The sequence below is a fragment of the Eleutherodactylus coqui genome, chromosome 1 (genome assembly GCF_035609145.1).
Source record: "Eleutherodactylus coqui strain aEleCoq1 chromosome 1, aEleCoq1.hap1, whole genome shotgun sequence".
NCBI lineage: Eukaryota > Metazoa > Chordata > Amphibia > Anura > Eleutherodactylidae > Eleutherodactylus > Eleutherodactylus coqui.
In genome coordinates, this window is record NC_089837.1 from 323437031 (window position 1) to 323453021 (window position 15991).

General features: G+C 41.7%; 1 protein-coding gene across 2 annotated transcripts in view; it reads right to left on the reverse strand.

The window, feature by feature from the left end:
* Positions 1 to 15991, reverse strand: part of MYOM3 (myomesin 3) — a 129812-nt gene that overhangs the window by 98748 nt on the left and 15073 nt on the right. Inside the window, exons 5-6 of one of the 2 annotated variants that reach the window (XM_066575073.1) lie at positions 9345 to 9502; positions 2431 to 2526 (exon numbers count right to left, since the gene is read on the reverse strand). In XM_066575073.1, coding sequence (XP_066431170.1) covers positions 2431 to 2526; positions 9345 to 9502 — 254 coding nt within the window. Of the gene's footprint in view, positions 1 to 2430; positions 2527 to 4018; positions 4120 to 9344; positions 9503 to 15991 lie in introns of those variants that run through there. The other variant, XM_066575074.1, reaches the window with a different exon arrangement.

Sequence of the window (15991 nt, forward strand, 5' to 3'; positions counted from 1 at the left end):
GAGCCATGCCTGCAGTTACAAGAGCCAGACACTACACAGAGGTCGGTGCGTAGACTTCCGATGTTTCAGCTCTGACCTCTGCAAATTAGAAAACTGGTGATCAATGCAGGATAAAAATCATAAAATGGCCAGTATTATTTCTCATGTACACACATGGCAGCTTATTCTGAAAAGTTATCGTAAAACTCAGGTAAACCTAAAATCTTCTTATGCAGACATTTGAACCTATTGTAAAAACTATTTGAGCTACTCATAGCACAAGCAAGAGGAAATAATAGTAATATTACTTTTAAACTAGAATAATGTATATCTGAATCTGTCCTCTAGGTGGCAGTGTAGATCAAGATTTACTCAGAATTGTTACACCAATTAATAGGCCGGTTAATGTAAAATATACTGAAAAACATGAAAGTTTCAAAAGAATTTTACAGTTCTTTCTATAATGACATAATACTAAAATACTATAAGTAATACATTTATTCCTCTGTCCTCTACATGGTCTCCAAGTGACAGCATCATTTTGAAATTTCAACACAATTCATTTGTGTTATTGCATCACATTATAATGACAAGGATCTGAACAATCAACACAAAGCCAGATCACCAAGCAATAATTGAAGAACATCTAGTACAATGCACCCACTATCTGCTTACCGTTTTTTAGAATCAAGAACTGAGCCTTTCCATGGCTGTGGTTTCTGTTCAGAAGTGATTTTAGATTAAGAACTGATGAAACTATAAAACTAAATTTCTCAGATGCAACATGGCAGCCAAATATATTTGAAAGCATATGTTAACTTCTTTTTGACGTATGCCGTACATGTATGGTGGAGTGGATGGGTAGTTCCTGCTTAGTGCATGTACAGTGCAGCAAGAATGGATCAAGATAGCTACTGTCCTTAACAATAGGCCGTCTTTACTTATGGCCCAACTCCCAAATTTCCCTGCCCCTCTTCCCATCAGTTACCTATGTCTGTCCGGCGGCGGCTGCGTGCTGATCAGTAAAATGTATTACTGACCAGCATTCGTTCTCAATTGATGGCGCACATTTTCTTTTTTCAGCTTTTAAATCTTTACATTGCACCACCTTCATGTACGTGTAATGAGGCTTTCAAGAACTGTTCAATGATGCACATCACTGATCAGCATCTGTGCGCTTTTTTAGTAATACTCTTTTGACAACAATCGCATATGATGCAGAATTCAGGAGGGGCATTTGTTCCCTCATGTTTCTGTATAAGCTACTGTGTATAGACTTAGGGTGCAGTGAATAGGAAACGCCTATAGCAAGCAGAATGGGAGCAGATGTGTAAACAAGCCATTCATGGTGGAAACAATGGCCTGTTAAATCCATACTTTCAAGCCATAGTTTGACACAGTTCATTTTCAAACATCTACACATATCTATTTTATTTGTGGAATACCCCTTTAACATACACTTACCGTAGTAACCATTTAAACCCCTTTCTAATACTGGGCATGTACTCAGCAGTGCCCTTTCCTGATTTCACAGTGGCAACAATCATTGCCCATTCTTCCCCTACCATTTAAAATGCCAACGCAAATTTGCCTAACTTTTCCACTCTTGTACTGCTGGGTCAGTTGGTCCACTGTGGCCTGTCATTGTTGAGATACCGGATGTGTCACCTGATACTCGTTCCTAGAATCAACCCCACGTGGCCTGAGCTGTGTGATCTTCTGTCAGATGTCTGTCCACGGTTCTCAACAATTCTTGGTACACTCTTGATACTGTGCTTTGGGAACCTCCAACAAATGTGACCGTTTCAGAAATACTGGCACCACACCTCCGGGCACCACCAATCTGCCCAGGGTTAAAGTTACTTATGGCACCATCTTTACTCATGACTGTCAAATGTTGCCTTATGCTGTGCAGAGGAGAGGTCAGTCATTATCTGAGACCAGATTGTAATTCGGCCATCATGTGGTACAGCTATACTGATCACAAGATGTCACGCACCAGCCATTCCTAATGCAGTGATCATTTAGTGTGGAATGATGGGCACCCATCCCAATTCTGTCCTTATGAGGACAACTGTAATGAGGAGGATTTCTGTGGAGCAACAGTCAAGCGTGCATGTTGCCACTACATACTGTACAGAAATATGGAAGAATGAGTCTTTGTCTGTTTCTGTATCTGCCAAGGCAGTCAAATGCCCAACAATCAAGAATTTACAACTCATGTCATGGATTGAGATTTTTCTTACTCTTCATCAGTACTGTGCCAAGTCATGCTGGTGAAAATACTACACAAAGCCTGAATGTGTGTGTGGTTAACCACGAAAGTTATTAAACCCTGATTGTGACTTGTGGCAATGATTCCAAAAAGAAATACACAATAGGATCTTATCTTAATGCAGTGATCCACACAGTTACTTGTTCTTTTCTTTTTAAGAAAAGGAGTTACTTTACCTGCGGATCTCCAAGGTGAGCATGCCAAATTCATTAAGAATTCTATATTTTCCGGGTGGTGATGTTCTTAATTCAATAGGCTGACCATTCTTAAACCTGTAAAGACATTGAGGGTAGCACATCAAAGTGTGTCTTAGGGAGTACAGTAAGCTGTCACATATGATTGCTGCAAATAGCCTAAAAGGCCTAAATGATCTTTTGACAATTCATACAGTAGGTACTCTTCAAGAGATCATATGGATGGAGTCCATCACCACCATCAGTTTCCGAAATAAAAGGGCTGTAGCGCTCTGTGAAGTTTTTGAACCCCTGAGAATCTGCATATAATGTCACGTTACTTTGTGTTAAAGGAGTTTTAGGCATTACAAAATATAGTAAGTTTTTTTCCCCCCATGAAACAGTGCTACTAATGCCTGTAGTCTTGTCTGGTATTGCTGTGGAGCCTGAATGGGGATGGACTGCACTGCAAGAAACAGCACATAAGAAAGTGGCACTGTTTCTGTGAAAAAAAATCCTTTATTTCTATTCTTGAACAGCCCCTTACATTTAATGGAAACCTCTGACCCAACATACCTAGTGAAGCACCATTTTAGTGGTATTTTGTTTACAATGTCGTATTAGAGATTCCCTGTGATGGATGTTTCCGACAGCTTATGACTAGATTTTCCTGTTCTGTAATTTAGGTAATTGGGGAAGATCTGAATAGAATTCTCGTCCGAGCAGGCTCGGGGAGGGGGTGGCGGAGGGTAGTGGTGGTTGGGGGGGGGGGGTGGAAGAGAGATTTCTCTCACTCTCCTCCCTGCTCCACCCCGTCACCCCCCCGAGCTTGCTCGGACGAGATTGCAGTTACTCGAGAAGAACGATGCTCGCTCGAGTAACTGTCTTATCCGAGCGTGCTCGCTCATCTCTAGATCTGAACTCATAGTAATCTTCTAGTATGTCTCAACGACTTGCCAGTGGACCACATTTTAGTGTATTTTCCCATTAACTGATTAATTAAAACGCAGATATGTTATGGACCGAGACCCTGAAGGTGCAGATAGAGTCGCAAGTAAATAGATGATGTTGCAGATACCGGTAATTCTCAATGGTAGGAAAAGTCTCCTTACTGAACTTCAGCAGCATACAACAAAACTCCCACAGTAGGATACACACAAGTGTGGTGAATCTGTTACCATTCACAGTAGAAGTCTCCAGCTGCTACAATTTGTAAGGTCATTTGAAAATATAAAGCCTTTCAGTTACAGTGAAGATTACTTTGCAGTTACAAATTTAACAAGTCACTCTGTGCACTTAGGCCACTTAGTTACTCTTCGGTTCTAGAATGTTGTATGGTCCCTTTTGAGATATACAGTCTCTCTTAGCTTCTATCAGGCATCTTGTGGCTCCATGGACACAACATTCATTATATACTTGTAAGAACTCCCAATTTTTGTTTCGGGTGTTTTTCATTCACATCAGTGGCAGTATGATCAATACTCTCTCCTTCGACAGGTACTCGCACTCTTCCATGGTCAACTTCTTTCTATGGCAGAGCACATCATATGCGAGGACACTCTTCAAGACCCACATGTGTGCCATGTCTCACCTTATATATGCATTCATGTAACACCTTGCTGGGCACGATGTGTCCTCTCTTTCATTTATACATGCACAAGCTCTGGCTGCTGAGCATTCATCAATCGTCACTGTGACAAGGTTCACGGCTTCACACACTTATCCTCACAGGCCAGTACAGATTCTGTTACACAGTTCAACATAATCACCCTACATTGAAAATACGTCATCGTTCCACACTAGTCTGTCATATGTATGAATAGTACTAACCCTACCATTGGGACAACAATTCCTCGAATAATCACTGGACAGGGCGAATGTGGTTCTGTGTAAGTACGGCTACCAACCAGGTGACGAGTGAGAATTTGTTCACTAGTTGATAATTGCTTTGTTTCAGCTCGCCTAAAAATAGTCCCTGGTTGATTAATTATCATCTGGTATAAACAGGTTTGCAGAAGGTGTGTATTTATTCAGTGTGTGCCTTCCACCGAGTGCTGATTGAGTTGTGCCGTTTTTCAACATTTTGCCCTCTTATTTAATGCTCATTGGTTCCTGAAAGCCCCCTAACTAGTCAATGAATGATATTTCATCCCATATCAATGTTCCTAACAATTCGTTCAGTGATTGCTCAGTTCTACAAGTGAACAGACCAAATCATTTGTGCAGAAGCACATGAATAACAGTTATTTGTATGGATTCTTTTGACTATTTATTCAGTAGATAGTTGTCCCATGTAAAGCCATCCACAGTTGTCTGGGTATATTAATCTACCAACTATAACCTTAGTCTGACAATAAACAGAACTATTAGCTTGGCCCGTTACCTTCTAACTATCTCACTATGTCTAAATTGTCCATACAGTAAAGATCATTTATTATCCACATTCCTATAATAATTCCCTTTATTACCTGTCCTGCACTGCAGTATCTGTATGTTATGGCATGCTGTCGACCTATACCTCTCATATGAAGACCTGAATATAGGAATATATAGTTCTGGCTGCCACCCAACCGTCTTATCTAGGATGTGCCTACACTTTGGAATTCCATGGTGCATATGTTACAGAGGCTAAGTAAGGAGCAGAGAGCAATCACGGAGTACCAGATGGTTTATACTGTTAGCAGGAGCTGTATGGAGATCGGTCACTTGATGCCTGTGGAGTGGCTGCAGATGTTGTTTTGGCTTTGAGGTAGTGACTAAAATGGTCAGTTGTGATGACGCACTGATCAATATGACCATCCCTATTGTCTGCTGGATGGAACAGACATCACAGAGCTTCGGGGACAATTAAAAAGACCTACTGAAGTCGAAACATCGCTTTTAACGTTTGTTATGGAGAAATAAAGATTTTTGAATTTTACTACACCATATATGCTGCCACTCATATCTTTCATGCTTTTGGATACGAATTTGGAATCGGGATTCAGGTTTTAGTGTGGCCGTGTATTAAACTCTGCCTCGCCTGGCCTGGCTAATAGAAAGGTGCTGCTGGTAAACATGTAGCCTTTGGTGTTGTTATCACAGGAGGAGAAGGAGGAGGAGGAGGAAGGAATACACATTTCCCAACTGTCTGTTAGTCTGCTATTACTCAACACTGCAAGGAGGGTGGCTTTGGGCAAGAAAGGTGGTGTCTTCTCCAACACATTTCTCCACCCATAGGAGAAGTATGGAGGAGAAAGACCAGGAGGAAGATAATACAGATCCAGAGGCAGGGGAGAGGGCTACACAATATTCCATCCATCCTTCACTAACCTCAGCTGTTCTACATCGATGGCGGGACAAGCCAAAGTACACTCTTTGGCCTGACCCTGAAGAATATGGGCATCACTCTTAGGCACTTTAAGGCATATATGTGTTTTTATTCTTCAGTGCTTGCAGAAGGACCATGGCATAGCCCACATCAAAACATCAGATCATTACTTGGTGAACACTGAACCCTGCTGCAAAGCCAAAATGAAAAATCTAATTTCGGTAGCGAAGAGCACTATCAGGACAAACTAAAGCAGCTTGAGCAGAGCATTTCCCAATGGCCGCGGGGATGCGGGATGCATCCGCAATGGATCGCAGTTCTACGGCTCAAGATGGATGAGCAGGAAGCCACCATTGCAGCAGCACCACCAGTGGCAGGGGAAGTCTAATAGAGGTGTGGCCCCTTTGACTTCTAGGTGCCTAAGCTGGATGAGGGGCCAGAACTTGCACAACTTGCTTTGGAGGTGCTTACCGGCCTGCTGGAGTGTGCTATCAGGGTGGTAATCTAGCTTAGGCTGTGATAACTGACAGATACATCCGCCTGTCCACAGACAATGTAGATCATCTGACATTTATAAAAATGATCCAGGTGTGGATGATCCAGTGCCTTCTGCACCCCCATGGCAGATTCAGATCAGTAAGCACGCTGGCAATTTTTACTCACATATGACTAAGCATAGATTTATGTCACAGACCACACTGTGCCCTCAAGTTGCTTTTTTTGTTGGTGATGGTGCTGCTGCTCTCCTTTTCCTACTTTCTCAACGATTCTTCCTCCTACTCCCCCCATTCCAAGATGAGCCTTTGCATGTTTATGTCCTGGGGTCGGAAGGGGTTAAACACATTTTTTAATGATTTTTGTGCTTGCAAAATAACCCTATGAATTTGTGTTTTTTTACACGTATATGTAATGACATAGCTCAAGGCCAAACTCTTGCTTAGATTGTGCCAAGCATTCCACATTAAGTATGATGGAATGAAGTTGTGCTAGTGGTCTTGAGAAGTGATAGAATAGCGATGCTACTGGCAAATTCTGTTCTTGACCTGACGCTGTCACTTACAAAAGCTAATATACGGAGATCAGTCACGATAAAGCATAACCTGTGTATAAACTTGTTTCCTTACGTGACGGCATTCTCTATATAGTGCTCTGCAATATGTTTAGTATAGAAATAAAATGTACAATACTGGCATACAATTACCTTGGCTGGTGTATGTTATGACACAAAGTAAAGAGGGTAGTATTAGGGATTTGCACAAATTTATTGAAAACCACATGTGTATCATTCTATTTAATACATTTAGCCTAAACTATGTGTTTTTTGAGACTATGGCTACTTTGCTTGCCATTTTCCAAGTTTGTCAAGCGATGAGAATTGCTTAATACATGCAGGCAATAAGTGTTAAAGAGGGGGGGGGGTCCAGTTTAAACTAGTGATGGTCTGTCTTCAGTACAGGTCACCATTACTGGATTGGCGGGGATCCATTGGCAGGAACCCCTAATGATCATCTATTCTCTAGGCCAATGTGCTGGATTTCTGCAGGAAGCAGACAGCTCCATTCTCACTGCAGTGGCTCGACCATTTTAATAAGTATAAATGCAGAAAATGTTTTGGGCCAAATTTAGCTGTAAACAATATTTTTATGTGACAGCCCCTTTAGGTTTTTGGCTTCATGTTCTGAGGACATAGTTTATTTGTTCTTTGTTCTTTGATTCTTTGTTCTATGGTGATTCTCACAGTACTCAAGTTACATCTTCTCTACACTAAGCAGGACACACTATTCTTTATGTTTCATCCTTTTATCCAGTTCATACAATTAAATCAATCTCCATGAGTGAATACACTATAGCTTGCTCCAGCCAAGGTATTGTAACTAAAAGTATAAACAATATCAAGGAAAAAAACAGGGTGTCATCAACACAACTAAGTGCATGTAGCATCTGGGCAATCATGGGAATCCACCGAACGAGGCATCCAATCGAAAAAGACGTGACATAAAGACGTAAATAGTTTTGTTTTGGCGTTTTTGTGCCTGGTATTCCATCATGTCTTTTTGGATAGACTGCTTTTTATTGTCATTTGACAGACAGTGCATGTATGAAGTGTTATAATAAAAGAATAGATATGCAGAACATTCATCTAGCTAGTACACACTTGTATGAAATGCATTTTACTTGATAGTAATGGTCACTAAAAAGTTAAGCTATATAATTATATAGGGTTTTAGAACCATATGGGTATACTTTACTGAAATCCAGTCCTATCATGGGTTGTGAATGTAGCAGTATCTTAAAATGGCTTAAAGAGTAATGCTACCAAATAAGGTTTTCACACTGCACAATCTACACATATCATACAGATTTGAAAGCTACTGTGTAGAGTGCATATTCCATACTCAACAGTATGTTTACTTGCTCCAGTTAATGGTCTTGAGGGCTGTGAAAACATCATTTGCTCTGTTTTGTGGAGTGTGGGGTTGTGGAATTTATGATTTGGCAGTCTCATGGATAAATCTGGGTTTGGCAACTACCCATAGCACTCCACTTTTTGGAATGCATATTGCCTATAAAGAACATTTGGTGGTGAAGGGATAATGGAATGGGGCAAATTATCAGGGTTTAGTTTAGGCCCCTTATTTCCACTGAAGGGTTAAATTAAAGCTATAGCATGCAAAGGATTTTAGACTATGGTAAGCTTCCAACTTTTTGGCAACAGTTTGGGGAAGACCCTTCCCTGTTCCAGCATAACTGTGCCCAGGTGCACAAAGCCAAGTTCATAGAGACATGGTTTGACAGGTTTTTGGTATTAATTGACTCCATAGTCTATGAGAGCCCTGACCTCAGTTCCAAAATCCCAAATAAAAATTCCTTTCCGCGCTCCTACTGTGGACTTTAAAACGAATCCACTGTCATAGCAGACAATTTTTTTGCAAATTAAATTTATTCACGAAAGACGTGTATGTAACAAAAATGCATACAAGTGCAGTCACTTTGTAGCAATAAACATGCAACGCGCTTCGGCGTTTCAAGAACGCCCTTTTCAAGCAGTAACATCCAGTGTGCTATTACTTGATTTGTGTGTTACTGCAGGTGATGTTTATGAAGGGCACAACATTTATCATTCACATTGTAGTACAAAGGAAGACAATGGGACCCACTCTGACATATTTACACCTTGATTTGAGCTCCATATATAACCTTTGACTCTTCCTTCTATGGGCTAGGACTTAAGAGCTGAAAAAATTCCCATGGAGTAGAAAGGAGAGTTGAAACATGAATAGTCTTCTGATAACATAAAGAGAGTGTAGAGGTGCTCGCTGAAGTTACTTTTGGGGTCTGGGTTTGACTTTAAACAAGGGCGACATCAATATAAAGAGTTGATATGCTCTCCACATGTCTGTGTGGGGTTCCTCTGGATATTCTGTTTTCCACCCTCACTCCAAAAACTTGTCCTAGTGTGTATGTGTGTGTTTCTGAGATAGGGAAATTGTACTGGGAGTCCTAATGAGTACGGGATATGATGTATATGAGGATAATCTCTGTGCTGTGGAATATGTGTGGCACTGTATAAGCTACATAACTAGACTAATAAATCATGCTTCCTTACCACTGGGCAGTTGGTCTAGGTGTCCCCAGTACAGTACAGATCAGCTTGACAGACATCCTTTCCCACACACAATGGGGCCTGAGGGGTATCCAGAACATAGGTGCACGTCTTGCACAGAGCTCTTTAAATTCTTTATTCTGTCTGGACTTTTCTTCAGCCTACATGAAGTAAACAGTCATAACATATCATACAGTATATTAATATATTACAATTAGAGATGAGCGAACGTGGTCGGCCCCGCCCCTTTTCGCCCGAACACCGAACTTTGTGAGGACTTCCGTGCTCGGGCGAAAAAAGTTCGGGGGTCGCCGTGGCAGCGCGGGGGGGTGCGGCGGGGAGTGGGGGGGAGAGGGAGAGAGAGAGGGCTCCCCCCTGTTCCCCGCTGCTGCCGCCCGCGCCGCCGCGCCTCTCCCCGCCCCCCGGCGCCCCCCGAATCTTTATGCGCGAACACTGAAGTCCTCGGAAAAGCCGGTGTTCGGGTGCGTAAGTACTCGTTAAGAACACGTTCGCTCATCTCTAATTACAATACATATTAAGACGTGCAGCAAAGATATTTACAAATTGCATTAAACATACACTGAGTGACATGCAGTTGAAGAGGCTTGCAAACATAGTGTTTGACGGCCCTAAAAATGATCTTTTAAATACCTTAAATAACAAGTCTTGCATATAAATGCACCAGGTACTATAAATGAAAGTCTGTAAGACGTTTCAATTTCCTGAGTCTCTGACCTACAACTCGATGAACTGAATAGAGGACAGGTAGCAAGAAAACAGGTAAGGAACTTCTAGACCCGGCATGTAAAACACTCTTAGGTTTTGTGACCATCCTGCCTTGCTTAGATGGTTGTTAGGTTGCTTTCACACACTAGTACACTCTTTGTAAAAAAAAAATCAAGCACCTGGAAGGAGTTGTCATTTTGCTGCAAAACTCGGCTTGCAGTTACATCTCAGGCAAATATACAAATAATTAGAGTTGTGGAGTGATTAGATGAACAGTCTTGCCACCTGAGCCCTTAAAAGTGGTTCCACCCTTGGCCTCTAAAAGGGCTCTCAGAGGCTACTTGTGTCTAACGAACCTCTTTTTTTCCACTTGTGTTGAGCTTGTTGACCACTAAACAGGCCTCTACAATGCCATTGAAGAGATTTTTAACTGAGTTTGAGAGGGTGACTGAAAAAATAATATAGAAGCACCTAGTATATGGAACCATAAGATAAAGAGGTGCACATGATAAAGCAAATGAGCGCACCTGGAAGGATGTAGAACAAAGCATGTCCTTATGTTGCTTCTAAGAGAAAGCTGTGTAGAGTTGTAGTGACCGAGACACAAGGCCTACACTGAGGAGCTAGCGGGGGTAGAGATGGCACTTGCCACAGTGGCTCTACCAGATTCCTCCCCAGACGTACGTGTGCAACCCTTTGCCAAGGCCCTGAGAGGCCTCTCCAGGCAACGCTGATTAAGTGGTTACCTGTATATGGGTCTTCTTCTTTAAATTTGTATTTGTCACGGGTGACGTCAGCACTTCAGTTGGACTTTCATCTAGATGGCGGAAATAAGTTGACACAAGTCCAATGATGTGATATTTAGCAAAACTGGAAGTGCACAGTTTACTAAACACAATTGCTGGAGGCAAAGAAATACAGCACAGTCCAATGAGAGCACAATACAGTTCCAAAGATACACTTGTGCAAGCAGAATGACGCAGGAATACAGTTGAATTCTGACAATGACAATCTCTTCAACGCTCTCTCTTTCTACACTAGCTAGAAGCTGGTCTTCTCTTTTTATGTAACTGGTGGATTTAGTAGTTTAGTTTAAATTAGACAGTTTAGGAAGGGCCCTTGTAGAAACTCCCGACTTTGACTTTCAACGAGGGTTTATATAACTCACGATTAAGACAACAAGGTGGCTCCACACTTTCTTGTACTCCACTGTCTTTTATCTCTGGGTGGTGTAGATTAGATAAAGTTTTCACTTCCGGGTACTTTATCTCTGAACTGTAGTGACTCCCTTCTCTGGATTGCTCCAGGCTATTCCTCTCTTTCTGGCAACTGGCTCTGACACGCTTTCTGACCTCCTGCTCCGATCCAACTCACTCTCCCTCTGTTCTCTCTCTCCCGCACTTTTTCTCTGACCCCTCTCCTCTGCCTCTGGTGTATTTCCGGTTCTGTCTCAGGTTCTGTTTTCTCCACCAATTAGGGAAAGCCACACAAAAAGCCAATGGTAGATGAGCTTTCGCTAAGCAGTTTTGTTGATTTTTAAAGCAAGGAAGGGGGAAAACAGGGTTCCTCCGACGGACGACACCTTCTATGCTTCCTTAAAGCACATAGCAAGGTGGAACAGGATGCTGATATAGTTGTTTATTTTGGAGGACCCTCTGGGCCACTACAGAGGGACCAAGGAAACACAGGACACCACGCTAAAGCCAGGAATCCAAAGGCTTGGCATGATGAAGCCGCCGATTCAGGTGGAGAAATTCATTGCCTGTATTGTGAAGGTATCTAGAATAGAGTAGCATTTCTCTTAAACTTTGGATTCCTTGTTTGGTGTGCTGTCTAGAGTTTGAGAAAAAGTGCACTATTGCAATGTAAAAAGCTGGATGGTCGTATCAACGAATTGCCCTCCACCTGGGCCATTCTGACCAGACTGTTAGAAGGTGTTGGGACCAGTGGATGTGTGACAACATGCATACAAAGTGACCAGGCTCAGGATGCCCTTGACAGAGCACCAGTAGAAAGGATCATTTGATCATCTGACAAGCAGGAGCAGCTCTAGATGTTTCGTTGTCCGCCATCCAGAGACAGGTGGCACCATTGTTGCAGGCCTCGGTGTCTGTTGGGACCATTTCCAGGTGCTTGGCTGAAGAAAATTTGGTCTCACGAAATTAATAACATGTACTGCTGTAGACATCCTCCGTTGCCTTCGTTTGCAGTGATGTCATAAATGACTAACCTGGACTGTTGCAGAGCAAAACCGAGTGGTCTTCAGCGATGAATCTGTGTTTAGTTTGGGTACTAAAGATGGCCGTGTTCATGTCTGGAGACCTAGGGGTAAGAGCCTCAATCCTGCCTTTGCTGTGGAGAGGCACACTGCTCCCAGTACTGGTGTGATGGTCTGGGGGGACATCACATACGACAGTCAGTAACCTACTAGTGGTACTAGGGACAATGACAGCTCTGCGATATGTTCAGGACATCCTGCAGCCACATGTGTTCCTCTCATGGCGGCTTCCAAGAGGCATTTTTCAGCAGGATAATGTTCGGCCGCACACACAAGGGTGTCACAAGAATGTCTTCCCAACATTGTCACATTTCTGTGGCCTGCCTGGTTGCCAAATTTATTGCCATTAGAACATGTATGGAATCATCTGGGACACCAACTTCGACAGCCTATGAGTTTGCACAATCTAGAGGTTCAGTTACAACAAATGTGGAGTGATATGCCACAGGATACCATACAGAACCTGTATTCCTCCATGCTCACTGGTATCACATCTTATATCCAAGCTAAAGGCTGTACAACAGGGTACTGGAGCCTCCATGCCCACCCATATCACATTTTACATCCATGCTAGAGGCTGTACAACAGGGTACTAGAGCCTCCATGCCTGCCAGTATCACATCTTGTATCCAAGCTAAAGGCAGTACAGCAGGGTACTAGAGCCTCCATGCCTGCCCCTATCACATCTTCCATCCAAGCTAGAGGTGGTACAATAGCGTACTAGAGCTTCCATGCCTGCCCGTATCACATCTTGTATCCAAGCTAAAGGTGGTACAACAGGTTACTAGAGCCTCCATTTCCCCCGTATCACATCTTGTATCCAAGCTAGAGGTGGTACAACAGGGTACTGGAGCCTCCATGCCCACCCGTATCATATCTTACATCCAAGCTAGAGGCGGTACAACAGGTTACTAGAGCCTTAGAGCCTCCATGTCCACCTGTATCACATTTTACATCCAAGCTAGAAGCGGTACAACAGGTTACTAGAGCCTCCATTTTCCCCGTATCACATCTTGTATCCAAGCTAGAGGTGGTACAACAGGTTACTAGAGCCTCCATTTTCCCTGTATCACATCTTGTATCCAAGCTAGAGGTCGTACAACAGGGTACTAGAGCCTCCATGCCCACCTGTATCACATCTTGTATACAAGCTAGAGGTAGTACAACAGGTTACTAGAGCCTCCATTTTCCCCGTATCACATCTTGTATCCAAGCTAGAGGTAGTACAACAGGTTACTAGAGCCTCCATTTCCCCCGTATCACATCTTGTATCCAAGCTAGAGGTGGTACAACAGGGTACTGGAGCCTCTCTTCAAGTGTTCAGTTTTCCACAATAAATTATCCTTTTGCTCTGATATTGTAATGACTTACTTATATCAGTGTTACAATCACACTGAGAAAGTTTTATTGGATTCCAACAACTCCTTGTATAAGAGGGATGTTTTTTCAAATGAGTGCATTTTTACAATGAGCGTACTTTGCAAGAGTGCGAATCTTTCCATTACACTTCTTCTCTGTAGGTTACATTCCTTATTGTAGCTTATACTGCTGAAAAATACTAGTAAAGTAAAATACTGTGATGTGAAAGAGGCCTTATGATATGCATCAAAGTAGATTTTGCACTAAAGATCGCTGAACTGCATATAAAAAAGAAAGCATCTGTATACCGCTGTTCAAGAAACATGATTTTTAATTTTTTTAATTGTTCTATTATTAAGTAATTTAACTGTTTCCTAAATGTATCACGTTGCATGATTTTGAAGTTTTATGGATTATAGATTGATTTTATGGACCATAAAACGGGTATACAGCCCTGCCTAAGGCCTGTGTCACATGAGCACGCATTTGTGGTGTGTTTTTGCACATCAGAGGCTGCCATTTTGCACACGCTACTGTGGCTTTTAATATACTTTTTGCATGCACAGAAAAACATGCAGCCACGGTCTTGTACATTGAAATGGTCAATTAGCTTAATTACTTTCATATGTTCTATTTTCCTGCGTAAATGCACAGAAAAATAGAAGATGCTGCAAATTTTTTCGCGCAACAGAATTGTGCATGCAAAATACTCACATGTGAGCGAACCCACTGAAGGTCCGTGGCTTCTATTCACTGTGTATTGTGTGCACAAAGTTTGCATGCTCAAATATGCCCTTGTGATTTTGGTCTAACAGTATGATTGCACACTGCGGAGTAAATCCACAACATTTCTGCAATACATAGAACATGCTGCAGATTTGAAAATCTTGTCCTATCTGGTCCTAGAGAGGTGGTGAAAATGAAACCACTGAAATCCCATAGAGATCAGTGGTTTTGTTTTGTCCTATTATTCGACTGTGATTATCACGCCAGTGTAAGGGGACAAAACCACGCTTGTTTGAATTCTTCCTTAGACTGGATTCACACCAACATATTTGCACACAGAAAATTTGTGCATGCAATACGTAGAAAATAGAACCCATTGATTTCAATGAGTTCATTCACATGTGCGTATTTGGCATATAGGCAGCATGCTCTATTTTCCTGCGCATTTCTGAAGGGAAAAAAACCCATCTTAAATTCATTAAATTAATTGACCATTTCAATAGCTGAGAGCATTGGTACAGTGAAATATACTAATGTGCAAACAAATATGCAACACCCATTCTGCAAAAACGCGTTCAAATACGCTTGCACTCATGTGAATCCTAAGTAGAATTTAGATAAGCATTCCTGCAGTCTACAGATCTGGATTATGGCATACACTTCCTTGTTGCTAGACACCTATGGCTGCTTCTGCAGGAAGAGGCGAGCATAAGTCATAGCTGCGTTAATGTTCTTCCGTTTAGTCCGTCAGCAGCACTGTGACTCACAAATAACAGTCCACAGGGAACTCCTCATTGGAAAGACGTGCAGCAAGAGGATTTCACCATCCTCAATTGTTCCATACACACCACAAAATACATGTATGACTGATTACTATTTCTTTTTCAACTTGCTTTTATTTATAAATGATGTCATAAATACAATTTATTGATAAATGGAAATATTTGCCAAACTGTTTGAATATCAGCTTTGATAGCTATAATAAGAGCATGAATGCATGCCAGTGATATTTTGGGGGTCCTCTCCTTTTCTTCTGCTTGAAGAAGGGGGAGAACCCCCAAAATGTCGCTGACATGCAGTCATTGCTCTTACCAGTGCAATCTTCACATTCTCCTCCATGTAGACTTTTACTATGTGAGCTGAATTAGCATTATGACTATCAAAGCTTAATATTAAGACACCTTGCTGATGATTTTCATTTATTGATGAATTGTATTTATGCTGTCATTTATATGAAAAAGGATGTAAAAGATAAATCTTATTAGCTGAGCATGCATTATGTGGTGTGCAAGCAGCACTCTGCTTACTCTATTAGCATTTTAGGCACATTCTATTATTAATATTTTAGTGTGACATTAATTCCCAGGACGCTGCAAGTATGAAATACTGAGGGTTTTAAATAAATAACATTAACAAAATTAAAAAAAAAGAAGGTAGAACAAACATGAACTTAATGAGTGACAGACTGGTACATTAGAAGCTTTTAGCCCAGTAAGTAATAATGTTTTTGAATAGAAGGGACTTGTATTTTATGTTCTTCAGGAACACTAGTTGCTACAAT